We start from the raw sequence: 17,852 nt of genomic DNA, 5'->3' as shown, positions 1-17,852 counted from the left end.
TACCTTCCGAGGATTATACACAAATAGATTAATTACAACTTTTATGTCGGTCAAAACTGAAGCATTACCTGCTTCAGTTCTTTTTGATGGACCTCTAATTTTTATGATTGTGAAAGCAGGTGCACCACTGTTCTTTCGACCTCATACTGTAACCTTCTGGGAGTGTACCAATTTTGGCACAACAATTATTAGGTCATTGAACAGCGTGGGCTAAAATGCCCCTGGATAAGAACAGGGAACACTTTGAATATTTAGTTATTTGCCATCTTCTTCCCTCTTTAAATCATTATATATGATTTTCTCAATTATCTGTCCCTACGTTTCCTTTTTCTGCCTGTTTCTCACATTTGGTGCCATTGATGGTAAGAAATAGGAAGTGCTCAGGACTTGTATATACCTTTGTTTAGTTCTTGTTAATTTGAGGTTTGGGGAAGTGAAGGGAAATGCACAATTCTTGCATCTAATTTTGTACAGCAATACTTCAATTAAGCTTATCTGTGAGTAATTGAATAGCTTATTAGCTTTTAATCCACAAATTAATCTGACTTCTCTGTCTTGAGTGCAGCTTCAGAAATGTATTGGATCTGCTGTAATCGCTATGGGACTAGAGAATGTGCTTTCGTTGGTTCCTATATCTTTCAATAGAGACAAAAAAACTTGCTCAAATGCTTGGTTGATACCCATATTAAAGAGATATGCTTCTGGGGCATCCTTATGTTACTTCATGGACCATATTGTGCCCCTTGCTAAATCTATTCTGAAAGTCTGTGACAAAGGTATCAGTTATATCCTTTAGTGAAACCCAAAATTTTACATCTGGAAAGAATGATGTCTTGGATTTTTCATTTCATCTTTTAGTGAAAAGAGCGACATTGCAAGAAAAACTCAGATCTTATGCCCATGAATTGTGGGATTTGCTTCCTGCTTTTTGTCGTTGTCCTCCTGATACTTCTCAAAGTTTTGATTCTCTTGCCAAGCTGCTGGTACATACTCTCAAGGATGATTCTTCCTTGCATGAAACCATATCCATAAGCTTGCAGGTATTAGTAATTTAAAATTTTAAATATACTATAAATTTTTGGCTAGGTTTGTTTTTGTTAGCTGATTACTGCCTTTGTAGTGCCACTACTAAGGCTAGATTGTGCATGTCCTGCATTAAGAATATTGTGTTGTATCAGATACTTGTGAGTGAAAACATGAGAGTTCTTGGGGCAAACCAAGAAGTAAACCAGCATGCCTCATTAAAAGATATTCATGATAAGGCCGAAAGCTTTCCTATTGGGTACACGAAGAAAACTGCATCAAAGAACCTAAAGGTCTTAGCTTCCAATTCTATGGATTTGATTGAGACTATGGCAGATGTCTTCCTTGATTCTCCTCCTGAAAAGCATGCTGTCCTAAAGGTATTAAATCCATCTTCTACTTACCATCCTTGTGCTTTTGAAATGTTACCCCGACAATGCAATGTTAATATTTGGTAGGATCAGTTGATTCTTCTAGTTCCAATTTTCGTAATAATTTTTGCATCATCTTAAGTCTGTTGTTTCGATTTTTAATCATTATTAATACTTGTATAGATCATTATGTTCTACAAGAAGAAGTCATTCAATAAGAAATTGTTATTATCTGGTCTCAACATGGGGCTTATTTTGCTGGGAGTCACTAATAGTTTATGAAAATTGTTTAACCAGTGCCAAAACTATTTAACACCGGGTTACAATATGGACAAGATATGGTGCAACATTCTTCGTTGATCTGTTCCCCCATAACTTGTTTAGCAATCTTTGAACTTTTGGAGGGCGAATATTGCTTTGGACTAACTGCAAGGATTAAGAGTTGTCTGTTTCATGCTTGCCCTTGTGATCAAATCCTTCCAATGCTGAATTAAAAAGTATAGTCTTTGTGTTGTCTATTTTATATATTTCAGCTTCGTTGCATGCTAGCCCATGGTTGAAAACACATCAATTTTCAGGGTTTTGACATATAAATCATGATTTTTCGGTTGATAAAAGTAGAACCCACTCTGAAGTGGACCTAGGTCAAACTGCATTAGTTTGGTATAAAGATTATGTTCATAAGGGATTTTGGATTTACTGTTTCTAGAGATATGATTGTCAAGTTTGACTTCCATGTCTTGGAAAATACTTGTACTTTGAATTACTTTTCTGTGTCCATTCTGGACGCACGTATGCTATCCGGTTGAAGATGAATAAAATCAGGATTTACAGTCTTTGATTCGGCTGGCTATCAGATCATCAAATTGGATACCGATTGAAATCGGTTGGCTCAAAAATACAATCCATTTTTGTTTGGCCAAGCTTGGAGTTCTGGTTTGGAACTTTATCTGGTTCAATGGTTTGTCTGGTTGGATTACAATGTGTTGGGAAATGGAGCAAAGGAGTTTGAGGGCTATTGTTCAAGATGAGCAAATACTGAAGTTGAAGAGTGGAGAGATTCTCGTTCTTTGTTTCTTTGGATACTATGGGCCAACAATGAAGAAATAAAAGAGAAGACGGGGAGGAGAGGGACAGAGGATGAGAGATTGGTGATTGAAAGAGACGGAGGAATGGTTAGGGTGAGAAGTGAGAAGTGTTGGAAATGAAAAGAGAGGATTGTCTTCGTTAAGACTTAAGAAAATGCCATAGTTGGTTTTAGAATGATAACTATTATGATCTTTTTTGTAAAAAAAATATATTTTGTACTTAGGCTTTTAATATTGGTCTGCACTGGCTACTGGTATGCCATCAGATCAGTGGTGGTGCAGTTGACTAGTTAGTCTTGTACCATTTGGTATTAGTGGAGAAAACAATAAAATGGAAAAGAAAATTCTAATGAAAAATGAATATAGGACCTGATCATTGGCAAAAGTTTTCTTCCTCTTCTCTAAAATTTGAAGATTGGGCTGGGCTGGATGTGAAACCAACACAGTGCTAATTGGAGAAAACTCTTCTCTTCCTGCTATTCTTTTTTGTTTCCTCTGTTTCTTTTGCTTTCTCTACATTGCATTGGGCTGTTTGAACTTGAGTTCTGTTCTCAATGGGCCATAGAGGGCAAAGGCTATAAAAGAGTGATCAAGTTTGAGTCCTCAAATGTCATGGCAGCTCGGCCCAACACTTAAAACATTAAAAGGGCTGTGTTTGGGCAAAATTTTTTCCCATCATCCCATTTCAAGGGCTCATGGAAATACATCGCTCCGAATTATGTATTGACCATCAACTTGGTACAAACCAATTCTTTTGATGGCTCTATTAAACCAGTATGATTTAACTAACTAAAAACATTGGTTTGCACAACATACAGAATGGTAGGATTACATGTAACTAAAGAATATTTTAAAGCTATGTTTCTGTAAGGATAATTGTGGAGGTGCAATATATGAAGAGGTGGATGTTAGATTATTAAAGAAAGTTTGGAAATAAAAAGGACAAGATATGGTTTTAGTTGGATCTTTTTGGGTTAGGTCAATGTTGATTGAAGGATAATAATTCTTGTCAGATTGGTCTATCCTGATTGGTATTTATTAGTTTGATCAATATTTATTAGTTCGACCATAAACCAGTTCACGAACAGGGAATATTGCTGTGTCCTGGTTCATTTTTATGCATACAGCCTAATATGGTTATTGTACCGGGTGCACCTCAGTTTTGACCAATATAACTAGGTGTAGCAAGCTGCATGCGTACCTCTTGGTATCTGGATTCTGCATGCCTCTTCTACCCATTAAGCATATAACCATCCCCCCTTTACCTTCTTTCCTCCATTTGAGATTCCTAGTCCCCTCTCAATTTACTCATATTGTCAAAAAAAAATTTGATTTAAAGCAAATCTAACTGCAAATACAGGAAAACTAGTCCTCTTTTGCCCAAAGCAAGCTAACTTCTAAGCCAACTTGAAGTAGTTTTGCATAATTTTCTTTTAGATGCCTCAAAATGAAGCCTTATTTTCATGCTTTCCTATGGTTTTATTCATGATTTTATGCTTGGACTTTGTTTAGAAAAAAAATTTCTTGTACTATTGAGATTGGATCTATACAAACTAGCCAGATTCTTTGAGCGTAGGCTGGATTTGCATGGTTCCAACATAGGTCCACGCAGATCCGACTGGGATCCATTGTGATCCGATCAATTTCTCTGTTTATCTAGTTAGAGCCATGAAGATCTAGGCTCAATCTGGGTATACGCACTCGACATTCGCTGGACCTGGCCAATATCCATGTGGATCTAGGTTACATTCTTGCCAATCTTGACTAGATCTGTGTATCTGTGATCAATATGTTTGTCGATCTAAGCTACATTCATGCAGATCTAACCAAGATCCTTCTGTATCTAGGTTACATCCGCATAGACATGAGTCGATTTCCATTATTTAAGTGTAAGTTTTGATTATGTACCTAAGCCTATTTCTTAATATTTATAAGGAAATGCTAGAAATAGCATAGTGTCGATCTATTGTGACATCTGTCATCTGGAGCACAGACGTCTATAGTGGTGCATCCTCTATAACTACGTTGGTACAGTGGAGAGGGAAAAAAGATGACATTAGTATCTAGGTCTCAATTATTCTGTTTACCTTTGCTTTCCCCTCATAAGTGGCTTTGGTAGACCTAGCTCTTGGACTTTATCCTATATGGCATTAGTAAAATCCTGCTCCTCTGTCCGTTATCCACTTGTTTGTGTCACAGGAGCATAAGGCTCTTGTCCCCTATCATTGCTACCACTAATGTCACTAGAAATTTTTGGGACCTCGTGGAGACATAATCAAAGAGGGAAGTCTTATCATCCCTCTCTAACTGTTGCTCATCAATGTCCTTTATTTAGTTAGCTAGTTGCAATGAGTTGATCTTAGCTTTGTTATGCTATGTGGATGGCTTACACTGGTTTGTTGTTCGACCAACAAAGAACTGACTAGATGTACTCCGAGGCCTCCGACCATGTCCTAACATCTATCTCTTGAATCTAACATCTTGGTCCTCATATCAAGCTACCTTGTCTTGTTGGTCCTCAATCTATTCAAAAGTGAACTTTGATGGACATGGTGGATATCTGGCCCCTTCGAGCGCAAAATCATCCATGTTTTCAGCTGTGTAATTAGTCCATCGTAGGATCTTAATCATGATTAAAAAACAGCCTATCCCCTTTCTTTGTCCTCAGCAATATAATGTAGTGGCGTACACATGTTGTAGTGCATGTGTACAAGCCTCTCCAAGTGTCTATACAGATAATTGCTGGAGTGCAGACTTATGCGTGAATTAATTAGTTTTACTCATAGCTACTGAATATTGTGGTTAGTGAGAGGAGTTGCAAAACAATTCTTCTACAATGAAGTCTAGATTTTCCATATTGTAGGCACCACTTAATTGCAGCATAATTATTGAAAAAATATTTTTGTATATATTTAATCCAGTAATCCTCAATGAGTACAATGTAAAGGGATTTTATATGTTAAATTATTGATTTCCGATAATTATATGTCATTTCCTCGATCTCATCATCAAAATTCCTCCTTGCAATCTCTTATAGATTAGGAGATGATATCCAATGATTATGCTTTTGGATGGTTGGCACTTTATATCTATCACGAGTGTCTCGAGTTGTGTAAGTATGCAGTTGAAAATTTAACCACATCTGGAATGCTTGACTAATATCTTGTTTATATGCATGGTTGATCTTGATCTACTTGACACTGAGAAAATGTTGTAGGTTCAAGATCACTGGCATTTGATGCCCCTCTCATATTAAATGAGTTGAAGAAACCTTTAATGCTTGTGGTTGGTGTTGGGATTGACTGTCACCCAAGGATTTTAATTTCGAATAATATCGCCTGTACCGGGCGGTACGTACCGGTCCGCTAACAGATCGATACACGGATCGCCCACTACCGGGCGATACCGTCGATTGGGGCTATTTCCGCCTTGTTACCTTCCTAAATCGGTCGTTACTGCCCGCTACCGGATGGTATTAACTAAGGGAGAAGAAAGAAGAGGGAGAAGAAGAGAACTTGGAGATCGGAGCCACTCTCCCTCCTCGTCTGTCGACGACTTCTCCTCATCCGCCCTGGGAGAAGAATCCTCGATGTTGCGGGGAGAAGAGAGGTGACGTCGTAGAAAATGGTTATATATATATATATACCGAGCTGTCACGGACAAACTTCGAAACAGGATGTTTGATGTAATGCTTATATATGTTCGTGTCTTTTGGCATGTTCATGCCTTGTACAGCATGTAGAGGGGCGGCCGAAGGCTTAATAGTCCCATTTTAGTTGGGTTGGTGGCCTCTTTAGGCTTGTAAATAAAGGTTGTGTCATGTGGACATGTGTGAGAGATTTTCGGTCTGTAATGGACCATTTTACCCTTTGTTGTGCCACTGTTCAGAGCTTGTAAAGTCTGTTTGTAATTTGCATTGTCTATGAAGTGTTTTTCGGAGATGTTTGCTTGTGGATCCCGATTGAGGCGTTCTCTCTAACCCGTTCTCTCTTTTGTTGGTCCTAAGGGACAATGGGAGGCTTCGGGGAGGCTGACCTTTGCGGACGGACACGCAAGGGTGTCGTACGACTTAGGCAAAACCAGCTAAGTCCGTGACAGATGGTATCAGAGCGGGACAAGCACTCATAGAAACACTTAGCATGCAAACGTGAGGGACCTAGCGGGGCTGCGTTAAGGGCAGCTAGCACACGCGCGATCGTTTGGGGGAAAACGAGCATGGAGATGTAGGGAAAAGGAGTCGCTCAGAGGAGCGGGCATCTGAGATTGGCATTCAGAGGAATGGCTAACCCTTCACGCAAGAGACACCACGAGAACAGGCAAGCTTGGATGAATGTGGAGCGCACAAAGGTTGGGATGGCTGAGTTTGAGCTACGGCTCAACGTTGACAACCATACCTTATGGTGCTCAAGACAAGCGAGGCGCTTGGTAAAGGATGAGACCATCCAAGGTGGAATGAGTTGCTCAACGACCAAAAGAGTTCTGCAAAGCTCACGGAGGTGAGGGGAATTGCTAACTCGAAGAATTTGGTACTCATGCATGGGCTTGTATGCGGACGATGGAATGTTCGTGGCCATCCCAAGGCGACCGAAACTCGGTGCCATGGAGCATTGAAACTTTCTCTTCGGCATGTGAAGGATACGTCCGTAGGAGAATGAAGTGTGCAACAAGTTCAGCATGTTGCTAGGCCTTGAGGGGTGCAGCGGGGACTATATTGACGGGGAGTCACAATCTAGCAAGTGCGTTTGCAGGAGGCAGAATAATGTACAGTTTGTTCAGCAGATCGGAGTAGTCCAAGGGGATGGTGGTATCTGAAACGAAGAGAGATGTTGCTCCAACGGGGTAGTTATCCAGGAGGGATAAGTCCCGGCTCTCCAGAGGGAGAATCATGTGGGACAGACCTCACATGTTGAGGAGTACCTCAACAAACAACAACTCCATGAAGCTCGATGGACTGAGCAAGCGGCGAGGAGTCGTCGTATGATCTCGCTTGAGAGAATGCATTGGTGGATGCATTGCGAGATCAAGTGGGGGAGCGACCCAAAGCAACTTAAATGAAGGCACACTTGGAGTCGATGTGGAGATCGGACTCAAGGGAGGGTTGACCCGTGGAATGGTGGGCGCGAGGGCCACCATCAACTCAATGTGAAAACGAGGAGTGGAGCAACTTGGGTGTAACTTGGCGAAGTACTCAAGCCGCATGAAGGGAGCCAGTATAGAAGTTGGAACGTGGAGCAGAGGCATAGTGCTTTCCTTAGACAGAGGTCAAGGACATGAACTCTTGCAGAGGCAAGAGTAGGATCATGTTGTTCCATGGGTCCTTCATTCTAACAGAGCGGACTCATCTTGCATGGTGCCAAAGACAAAGGGAGCTTCGGGGCACATGCACCTTATCTCGGAGAAGCATTTGATGGAGGAACTAAGGCGACTCAATTAGCGGAGGCGAAGTTGGGTACAGAAGGCCTTAGCACGGAGCAAGAGGACGCAGAGGCGGGTACTCTTGAAGAATATGCCACAGTGTTGCCATTCGAGTTGCTATGAAGGAAGCGGTGTGCAGCGGAGATTGTGCTGGTAGGGGCAGAGGCCCAGGATCCAGACAATGGTGCACAAATTATAGTGAAGTCGGTGGACTTCGGGAGCTACTAGGCGACGGACTGTCCTAGAGCGGTGCTTCATCTAGGTGTGACCCAAGAGTGGGTGGATGAAGGTCGATTGCCAAAGGAGCGAACAAAATCGAAGGTGGAGGAGACCCTGCGATGTATTGACATAGGCCACACATGGAGGGTTCACAATTCGAGTTTATTCCACAAGGAACAGAATACAATATAGATGTCACCAGGAGGTGACATGGTGCAGCGGATCGTGGTGGAACAGTTCGTGGCAATGCGATACAACACGACTTTGACCCGTGAGGGACTAGATCATATGGAGGTATGATCGGGAGCTACTGGGAGCTCCACTTCGGTGAACAACATGACGACAAGAAGGGCTATGGATTCAAGGAGTGAAGGCCATGGTACCGCAAAGGCGGGTCTTCCGGGCGTGCATCGAATTTTGCATCGGATGAAAACCTTGGTCATCAGCATATGGGGGCTGGGTTCCACTAAAGGAGGGAGAGCTCTTGGTCGTGAAAAGGGGTCGAGGAGGTGGAGCATGCAGAGGCAATCTCCAAGTACCGAGACAAGGCTGAAGGGCAGAGGCCGAGGAACTTCGTAAGACCGGTGTCAATGAGCTTCTCATCAAGATAGCCGAAAGTGAAGGACTTCGGGTCATGCAAGAGTGCATGACCAAGGAACGAAGCAGGCAGTACGCGGTGCTGTACCTTTGCTACTTAGTGGAGTAGGCGGCAGGGTTGATGGAGAAGACGGTACAATCCCAGAGGCGACCAAATCGATGAGAGAATTACTCCAAGTTGGGGTGAAAACTTCTCGCATTCCAGAAGTTTGATGGCATTGAGAAGGTGAATCACAGTAACTAACTCAACGCAAGGAGTGCAAACACTTCAAGTGCTTCAGAAGTGTGAGCAAAGAGCAGGCGAACACCAGTAACCAGCTTGATGCATGAAGTACAACCTCGATGAGGCGGGCGAAGTCAAGTAACCTTTGCCTTCTCAACTCTTAAGAGAATGGGCGAAACCGAGTACTCCAATTCTCTTATCTATCCAGCAGAGGAGCTCTGCACAAGTTCAAAGACCCTTCGAAGATAATGGAAGACAATAGTTGTCAAATCCTCACCAACGGTGATCAGTGCTACTGAGAGTATATTGCCCGCTTCATTTCCCAACGAAATGCCCATCGAAAGTGGAAGTGATGCGAATCTACTTGGATGTGACAACGAAGTGAAGGAAGAGTCAATGGACAAATTTTGTGGAGGAAGGACCCAAAACTTCAAAAGTTTGCGAGACGATGCTCGTTAAAGCTCCAACAAGCATCCACCCAGTTCAAGCAGCATGTGGAATTTTGAGAGACTGGCGCAGTAAGGATGGTCTTTTCCTTCATCTGGCGGATCCGCAGGAATTAACAAGGATCAACACAACTCAGCCAACCCCACACCAGAGTCAGAGTCATTGGTGAGTTGAAGCAGCATGGCGGATCAAAGATTCGACTACTAAAAAATAGCAGCGGAGAGCAGCTGGGAGTCAAGAGGCGCATTGTAGCTGGAGCAGAAGATTGAAGACTCAGCAAAGGCGAGGAGTTGCAGTGTCGACAAAGGCTTCAACGAGGACGTCGAAGGAATAAGTGGGGGAGAATGTCACGGACAAACTTCGAAACATGATGTTTGATGTAATGCTTATATATGTTCGTGTCTTTTGGCATGTTCATGCCTTGTACAGCATGTAGAGGGGCGGCCAAAGGCTTAATAATCTCATTTTAGTTGGGTTGGTGGCCTCTTTAGGCTTGTAAATAAAGGTTGTGTCATGTGGACACGTGCGAGAGATTTTCGGTCTGTAATGGATCATTTTACCCTTTGTTGTGCCACTGTTCAGAGCTTGTAAAGTCTGTTTGTAATTTGCATTATCTATGAAGTGTTTTTCGGAGATGTTTGCTTGTGGATCCCGATTAAGGCGTTCTCTCTAACCCGTTCTCTCTTTTGTTGGTCCTAAGGCACAATGGGAGGCTTCGGGGAGGTTGACCTTTGCGGACGGACACGCAAGGGTGCCGCACGACTTAGGCAAAACCAGCTAAGTCCGTGACAGAGCGGTATACCGAAATGTACCGCTCGGTATACAGTATCATATCGTACCGAGCGAATCTCGAAACCCCGGTACGGTATGAAATTTCAATCCTTGCTGTCACCTCATATTGGCATTTCTACCTAGTTTGGGTGCACCATCAGCTGCTTCACATGAATTCCTAATAAACACACATCCAGCATTGCTCCCATCAGCATCACTATTGCCATTGCCACCATTATTGCCACTGCTATTCTCGTACTGAGATGGACCAAAATCATGTATCTCATGGCATTCTTGTGCATATGATAGTGTTGTGCATAATTCCCCACTCTTATTTATCATAAATAGGTAACTCAGATGCCCATCTTAAGAACTCCTTTGCTTGTTGTTTCAACTTCACAGCTATCCTGACATTCAATTTTTACCCTAAAAGATCGACTGATGCTTTAAGTAGCATTTTCTTTGGACCAGCTGTGGGATCCCATCTATTTGGACCAGTTGTATGGATCTTTTCCAGATTGCTGATCATGGCACCAAAAAGTTTGTATCTTCATCTGGTGGAGTAATTAGCATTTTCTTTTTTAACATAAATTTTGTACTTGAGGCCTCCTTTCCATGGTGTTATTTGCCATGTGTAGCCTCATAAATCTCTTAACAGGTTCATTCTTGTCGTTTGAAATGCTCCTGGTCCAGATTGCAGGCTATAACCACCTAAAGAAACTCAGAATGGACTAGTAATTTTCAATCACCAATATCATCGTAAATTTTACTTAAGTGATATGAAAGTCAGTAGTTCAATGATGGTCAATATATTAAGAAAATTTCTTTCTCTAGCTAATGGTTTTGATCATTTAACAACTCTTATGATTTATGGAGGGGAATTTTGTTACTCTCTCTTTGAACGATTCACGTATTTCTATATTTGACTACAGAGCTGTTTGCCTGGTGAGGAATAGAAGTGGAGGTTATTTATAGTGGAAAGTGAACTGGTAGTAGGGGAAAAAAGCATTTGCATAAGAGGAACCTGTATCTTTATTGTGTCTATGCAAGGTGAACGTGAATTTGTTGTTGGAAGAAAAAGCATTTGATATTAAATGATTGGTCAAAGTTATAAGATATTGGATTAAGAGGATTTTTATCAGTAATTGTTGTTATATGTTACTTTTACTCATACTTGTACTATCCCAAGTCATTCTGAATTTGCTTAGCCTGTTATCTTCAGCCTTTAGTGTATGATAATTAAATTCATTTGTTACTTATGTTGCATGAACTATGTGCTCCAATTAAGATTAGCCTTGATTTATTTTTGCAGGAAGCAATTGAATCTTTGGCTTCACTAGTTAAGAGTGAAGATCTTCATAGGTTTTTTCTATCATTGTTGGAAAAGTTTGATCTACTAAATTTTCTAACTGAATCTAATAAACTTAATGAGGGTGACATGATAGATGTCGACAAAGAGACTGAGACTGAGGAAACAAGCAAAATGGATAAAAACCAAGAGAAAAGGTGACAGTTGTTATTTTTTTGATATACTAATGAATTTCACAATTCTTGTTATTTTAGAATTTTCTTTTATTATATATATTTCATGTTTTCTTCTTTTGCGTTAGCATTGAAGGTTTAACAACAAAAAATTATTTCTTATAAACTTGTATGATTGAATCTCTGGAGGTAGCAATATTTATTGTCAGTTAGTTTATCATTGTTAAATGCTGTACCTAATTCTTGAAATGGCGTAATTATTGTGGGTTCTCAACAAGTCTAGTTTCATAATCCATGTGTTGAAAAGAACATAACGTTAGAATCTCACTTGATAAGAGAGAAACCAATGAGTATGCTTTCCGAGGTATTACTAAAAGAATTTATCTGAAATTGCTACTGAGAGAAATGGATTGTCTTTAAGGTGGTTTTGCTTTTTTTCCTGTTGCACATAATCTACTATCTTAATGAAACGTGCTGGCACTTTGTTCCTTTGACTGAACATGCTGAAGAGATCTATGTCTAATTCATTTCTAAAATAAATCATTAGAAGTGAACATAAAGCTTTGTTTTCAACAAATGGTTTGTTTGCATCACACAATTGTTAGCTTATGGCTACTCTTATATGGCAAATTCTAGTTTTTTTTCTTTGTAGAATCAAGGAGAGAGAAACCATTCGACGATCTTTAGATTAGTTCTTAATGGAATGGTCAGTGTTCAATACAAAATCTCTGATGCAAATTGAACTTTTAGGAGACTCTTTCAAGGATGTTATTTGGTGGTATGCATGGAGTAGAATCTTAGTCCATTATTGATATCAGTAGGAGGCACAAGCATGGTCCATTATCATGTCTTTTGGGCTGACATGATAATGGTAGGAGGTGGTACACAGACACTCGGTATGGGTTGAGACCAGTTGGTGCCCTACACCATAGTGAGAGAGGGTTTGAGAGGAGGCAAAAGCGAAGGTGGAGCAGAAGAGGAAATGGCGAAATGTACTAGTTTGTGGTTGTGGTGGCTGATGAGGCGGGGCGGAGTGATGACAAAGACAGAGGAGGCTATGGCAAAGCTGGAGAGAGTGATAGGCAGGAAGCTACAGAGGAATAGAAAGGGTGTTGTTGTTGACAACTTTCAACAACTACTGAGAAGAAGAGGAGGGCTGTTGACATCCTTTTGATGGCTCGACATATAAAAGGAAGTAAAAAAAAGAGACCTAATGCAGTACCAGGTGGTAGTGTTATTACCCAGTACAACTCAATGTCAGTCGTCTTACCATGTGGTATATGCTCAACATTGAATTGGGTCATGCAATTTTGTTTGGTATGCATCCCTCTTGGTTGCAGTGATTGCAAAAGGCGCTCGGGCGAGGCGAGGCGAGGCCCGAGCGCCTCGTTAATGTCCTAGGCGGCGCGCTTCAAACAGGCGCCGCCTGGGCGCTCGCCCGAGCCCAGGCGCTGGGCGCTTCGGGCGAGCGCCTGGGTAAACCAAGGCGACCGAACCAGAATTTTAGGTCTGGTTCGGTCCTGGTTCGGTTGTTAGTTGGTTCAATCGAACCAACTAAACCGATATAACCCTAACCCTAACCCTAACCCAACACTAACCTGCTGCCGCTGCCGCTCTCGATCCCGATCCCAATCCCGATCGCGATCTCGTCACTCGCTGCCGCTGCTCCCGCTGCCGCTGCTCGTCGCTGTCGCTGCTCGCGCCTCCCGCGAGCCTTCCCGCTGCTCGCGCCTCCCGTGAGCCCTCTCGCTGCTCGCGCCTCCTGCTGCTCGCGCCTCCGGCGAGCCCTCTCGCTGCTCGCGTCTCCTGCGAGCCCTCCCGCGAGCCTTCCCGCTGCTCGCGCCTCCCTCGAGCCCTCCCGCTGCTCACGCCTCCCGCGAGCCCTCCCGCTGCTCGCACCTCCCGCGAGCCCTCTTGCCTCCTGCGAGCCCTCCCGCGAGCCTTCCCGCTGCTCGCGCCTCCCTCGAGGCCTCCCGCTGCTCGCGCCTTCCGCTCCCTTTCCCTTTCCCGCTGCCGCTGCCGCCGCTCGCCGCTGCTGCTGCCGCCGCCGCTGCTGCTGCTGCTGCCGCCGCCGCTGCTGCTGCTGCTGCCGCCGCCGCTGCTGCTGCTGCCGCCGCCGCCGCCGCTGCTGCTGTCGCCGCCGCTGCTGCTGCTGCCGTTGCCGCCGCTGCTGCCGCCACTCGTCGCTGCTATTGCCGCCACTCGCCGCTGCTACCGCCGCCGCTCGCCGCTGCTTCCTCGTTTCTCCATCAGGCTCAGTATACTCTTAATATTAAGTTTATTTGAATTTTGAAATGATTAATTTTTTGTTAATAGATTAATAATATATTATTTTGATTTTAATGTTGTTAATTTTTATTTATTTGAAATTATTGTTATAATTATATTATATATTTTTATAATTTAGATAATTTTAAATAATTATATTATATATTTTTATAATTTAGCGCATCGCTTCGCTCGGGCGAGCGCCTAGCGCCTCGGGCGTTTATGGACCTTGGCGCCTGGCGCTTTTTAAATCACTGCTTGGTTGTTGGACTAGGAAATATCTGGCTTGTATTGCAGATACAAGCAGTATTTTAATCCATGGTGGAATGGATTTAAAAACTGATTGGTATGTGCATTGTACCAACTGTTATTTATTGGTCCAGTGAAGGGGTGGTATAGGACCATATGGATTGGTACTGGTTAGTATACATCAGTGTACCACCTAGTATACTGGTAACATACCAATTTGATAGATAACCAAAACCCATACTCGGGTCAATTCACATCCAACCATATAAGTATGCAATTTTGCACGGTCTGCATTCTGATTGGTTGTTGGATTAGGAAATATCCAATTCATATTACCGATATGAGCAGTATTTTAATCCCTGGTGGAATGGATTCAAAAACTGATTGGTATGTGCATTGTACCAACTGATATTGGTCCAATCAAGCAGCGGTATCGGACCGTATGGATTGGTTCTGGGTAGTATACATCGGTATACCAAACAGTATGCTGGTAACAAACCAATTTGATAGATTACTGAAACCAATAGTAGACTGAAATTTACAATTTACCATACAAGTATGCATCTACTGCTCGGTATAACTCGTACTAATTACCCTATTGTGCAGTTTGCTTGGTCCGCATCTCAGTTGACTATTGGACTGGAAAGTGCTTGCTTGCACTGACCTTAATGGGCAGTATTACACTCCATGGTGGTATACTGGTACGTATGCCTGAGTATGTGCATGGCCTAGGAAACACTTGGGTTCATTTTCCTAAGTCTGCAACTGAAACTATCTGATCTAAAAGCTCTTGGTGATTGAAGACATACCATGTACTTCTTGCCTATTACCATCCTATGGTTGATAGGCTTTCATTGTTTATCTGGTGGCATGCCAAATAAATTAGAATCATCTATATAATGGAAGGAATTCAGTATTAAGTGAGAGAAACATTAATCGCATAAACATTGTTATTAGTTATTTGATTCAAATGAAATGTTTGTTCTTAAGATTTTGCATTTGAGCTTTTGCCTCCAAATTAGAGGTCTATATGTGGTTTTGGTGGCATCTTAATGGGAGAAATTAGTTCTTGTTTATCTTGGGTTACAATTGATGCATAGTGTTTGCCTAGTGGATGGTTAATTTGCTTTGGGAAGTATTATGTCACAGGTATCTAGGATTAGTAGTATGTTGTTGCACAACTGATGCAGCCCCTTAAGTAAAGGTTCAGATTGAAAACCAGCATAAGGCTACTGCTGTCCATGTTTATGGCATGAAGTAGTTGCTATTTGAACAAAAACAAAAAAGAATAAAATGAGGAACAGGATTTCCTTTGGAAGTATTGGAGAAAGAGGATATTAGTGATAGGTATGGAATACCAGAGGAAATGTGAGCAATCAAATAAGCAGAGAGGAAAAAAGGTTCAGCAGTAACCAAAAACTACTGTTCCATTAGCAAATAGCTTCCTGTTAATAGCCAATTTCCTTTCATTATGTAATACTTCAGTTGACCTCTAACAATACCTGACATAAGTCTTGAAATTCCCTTAACACTGCTCTCAAGTGACATAACAAATGAACTACTCAACTAGCTGGACACCTTTTGTAATCCAAAAGGTGTCCAAAATACAATGTATGTGAGCCTTTGAAGATCAGTACAGATTCATAAACTGATCTTATATAATGGTGACCCATTATCAGCCTAACCTGTTTTATCTTGTGACTCTTGTCCTGCATATAGAAGCTGCATAATGTTGGCTTTGGTTGGACCCAACATTGATGCAACTTGTTTTATCTTGTCCTGCTCATAGAAGCTGCATATTGTTGGCTTTGCTTAGTTTGGTGAATTTGATCCTCAATCAAAACATTTTACTTTGAACTCAAGCTACCTAATCTTATTTATAATTTTATATATTAAACAAGAGGGATGTATGTGAAGCAAGGTTTGCAATACCGAATGATACTGTCCGTACCGAGCGGTATGTACCGGTTCGTCAGCAGACCGGTACACGGACTGCTCGCTACCGAGCGGTAGCATCGATTGAGGCCGTTATCATTGACGGTGACCAAGGGAGAAGAAAGAGGGAGTCTACGATGATCGAGGGATAAGAAAGAGGGAGAAGATGAAAGAAGAGGCAGAAGGGGAAGAAAGAAATAAGGAAATAAAAAAGGAGAACTTGAGATTGGTGCCGCTCTCCTCGTCTGCGACGATTTCTCATCTGCATGGTGGGAGAAGAGTATCGACATTGCAGGGCGAAGAGAGGTGATGACGCAGCGAAATTTTTGTTTTTCTGGCGACGTCGCCCCGTGTGGGGAGAAGAGAGGTATACCGAGCGGTTTACCTCTCTTATATATATATATATCGTTCGGTATACAGTACTGTATCGTATCGAGTATTTCTTGAAATTCCAGTACGGTAATAAATTTCAATCCTTGATGTGAAGGATCTTAATATTTCGAGAGATGTATATACTAAATCAAAATATGTAAGGGCAAATATACTATTTCCAACTTTGAAAGGATATATAAAAACTCCTTTGTCTTAAATTTATCATTATTTTATAAGTATATTTCAATTTGTTAATTTACTATATATCTTTATTTCCTTTTCTTTTCTTTTCTCTTCTCTTTGTTTGTCTTTCTCATTTTCTCTTTCGTATGATTCCTTTTTCCTCTTCTATTATCCATGGATGGTCAAGATGCTTATCTGGTAGAAGTTATCTAATAGAATTGGAGATATTTCTATTCTCTGAATTAAAAAGCCTGTAATCCATGTGGCATGAGAGTCAAGTTTCTTCGCTTTTTCTCTTCTGCATCTACAGTCCCCTCTGTCTCTGCCGTGTGCAGTTGGCAGAGCAGTAGAGTCACACTGCATAGCTGGTGGAGGCACCTTTTTTCTTCTTCAGCTAGATTGAGCTAGTGGCTACTGGCAAGCACCTGCTGCTATTCTTGTTCTTCTCCGCAGACTGACCTGTATCGGCTAAAGTTTGGCCTGGTACTGTGTTATATCATTGGTGGCCAACTCTGGTCACGTGGAGTTATATCATTTACAGGTACTCTGAGTTTTGTCGTATAGGCTGATGTCATGGATAATATGCTGAATCAAGGCACCATTGGATAGGTTTACTAGCTGATGCAATCATATTATTGGTATGTTGGAGTCATTCATTCCTTTATCGATTTGCATTGTTATAATGTTATTCAGTTTTTTCAAAAGTGAGCGCCTCACAAAACCTCCGGCGAGGCATTTCAATGAAGCGTTTCTCGAGTGCTCATCTGGGCCCAAGTGTCGGGCAAGTGCTAAGACAAATAGGGTTGATTTCAAACTTTGGTTCAATTGGACAAGTTGGTTCAATCGAACTAACCGATGTAGTTACCCTAACACCCCTCGCCCGCAGCCCCCAAATAGAAAGAAAATAGAGGTGAAAGCAAAACCCTATGTTCGCCACCTTCATTCGCTCCGCCATCGGCAACCTTGTCCACCACTGGAGTTGTGTCTGCCACTGTCGGCAACCTCGTCCACTGCCTTTGTCCACCACTGTAACTCCATTCGCCACTCTCTCCTTCCCCCACCTTCCTCTACAGTCGCTGGTTATTTCTCTTCTCAGTTCCCTCTTGAAAACTGTTTAGTACTGGTTAGAATTGTTTAACACCATATTGATTAACTCTTTAGAATTGTTTAGCACTGGTTAGTAACCTGTTTAGCATAGGTCTCCATCAG

General features: G+C 42.0%; 1 protein-coding gene across 2 annotated transcripts in view; it reads left to right on the top strand.

Moving 5' to 3' along the window:
* The window catches only part of LOC135596982 (uncharacterized), a 40,315-nt gene that overhangs the window by 14,440 nt on the left and 8,023 nt on the right, over window positions 1–17,852 (top strand). For both annotated transcript variants that reach the window (XR_010481077.1, XM_065089331.1), the window contains exons 5-8: window positions 566–776; window positions 859–1,040; window positions 1,179–1,403; window positions 11,467–11,660. Coding sequence is in view for 1 of the 2 variants with exons in the window: in XM_065089331.1 (XP_064945403.1) it covers window positions 566–776; window positions 859–1,040; window positions 1,179–1,403; window positions 11,467–11,660 (812 nt within the window). In the remaining variant the exon portion in view is untranslated. The remainder of the gene's footprint in view (window positions 1–565; window positions 777–858; window positions 1,041–1,178; window positions 1,404–11,466; window positions 11,661–17,852) is intronic.

This window comes from Musa acuminata, chromosome BXJ1-11, assembly GCF_036884655.1.
Source record: "Musa acuminata AAA Group cultivar baxijiao chromosome BXJ1-11, Cavendish_Baxijiao_AAA, whole genome shotgun sequence".
Classification (NCBI taxonomy): Eukaryota; Viridiplantae; Streptophyta; class Magnoliopsida; order Zingiberales; family Musaceae; genus Musa; species Musa acuminata.
The sequence above is the reverse complement of the archived record's forward strand: the minus strand, read 5'-3'. Positions and strand labels throughout refer to the sequence as shown.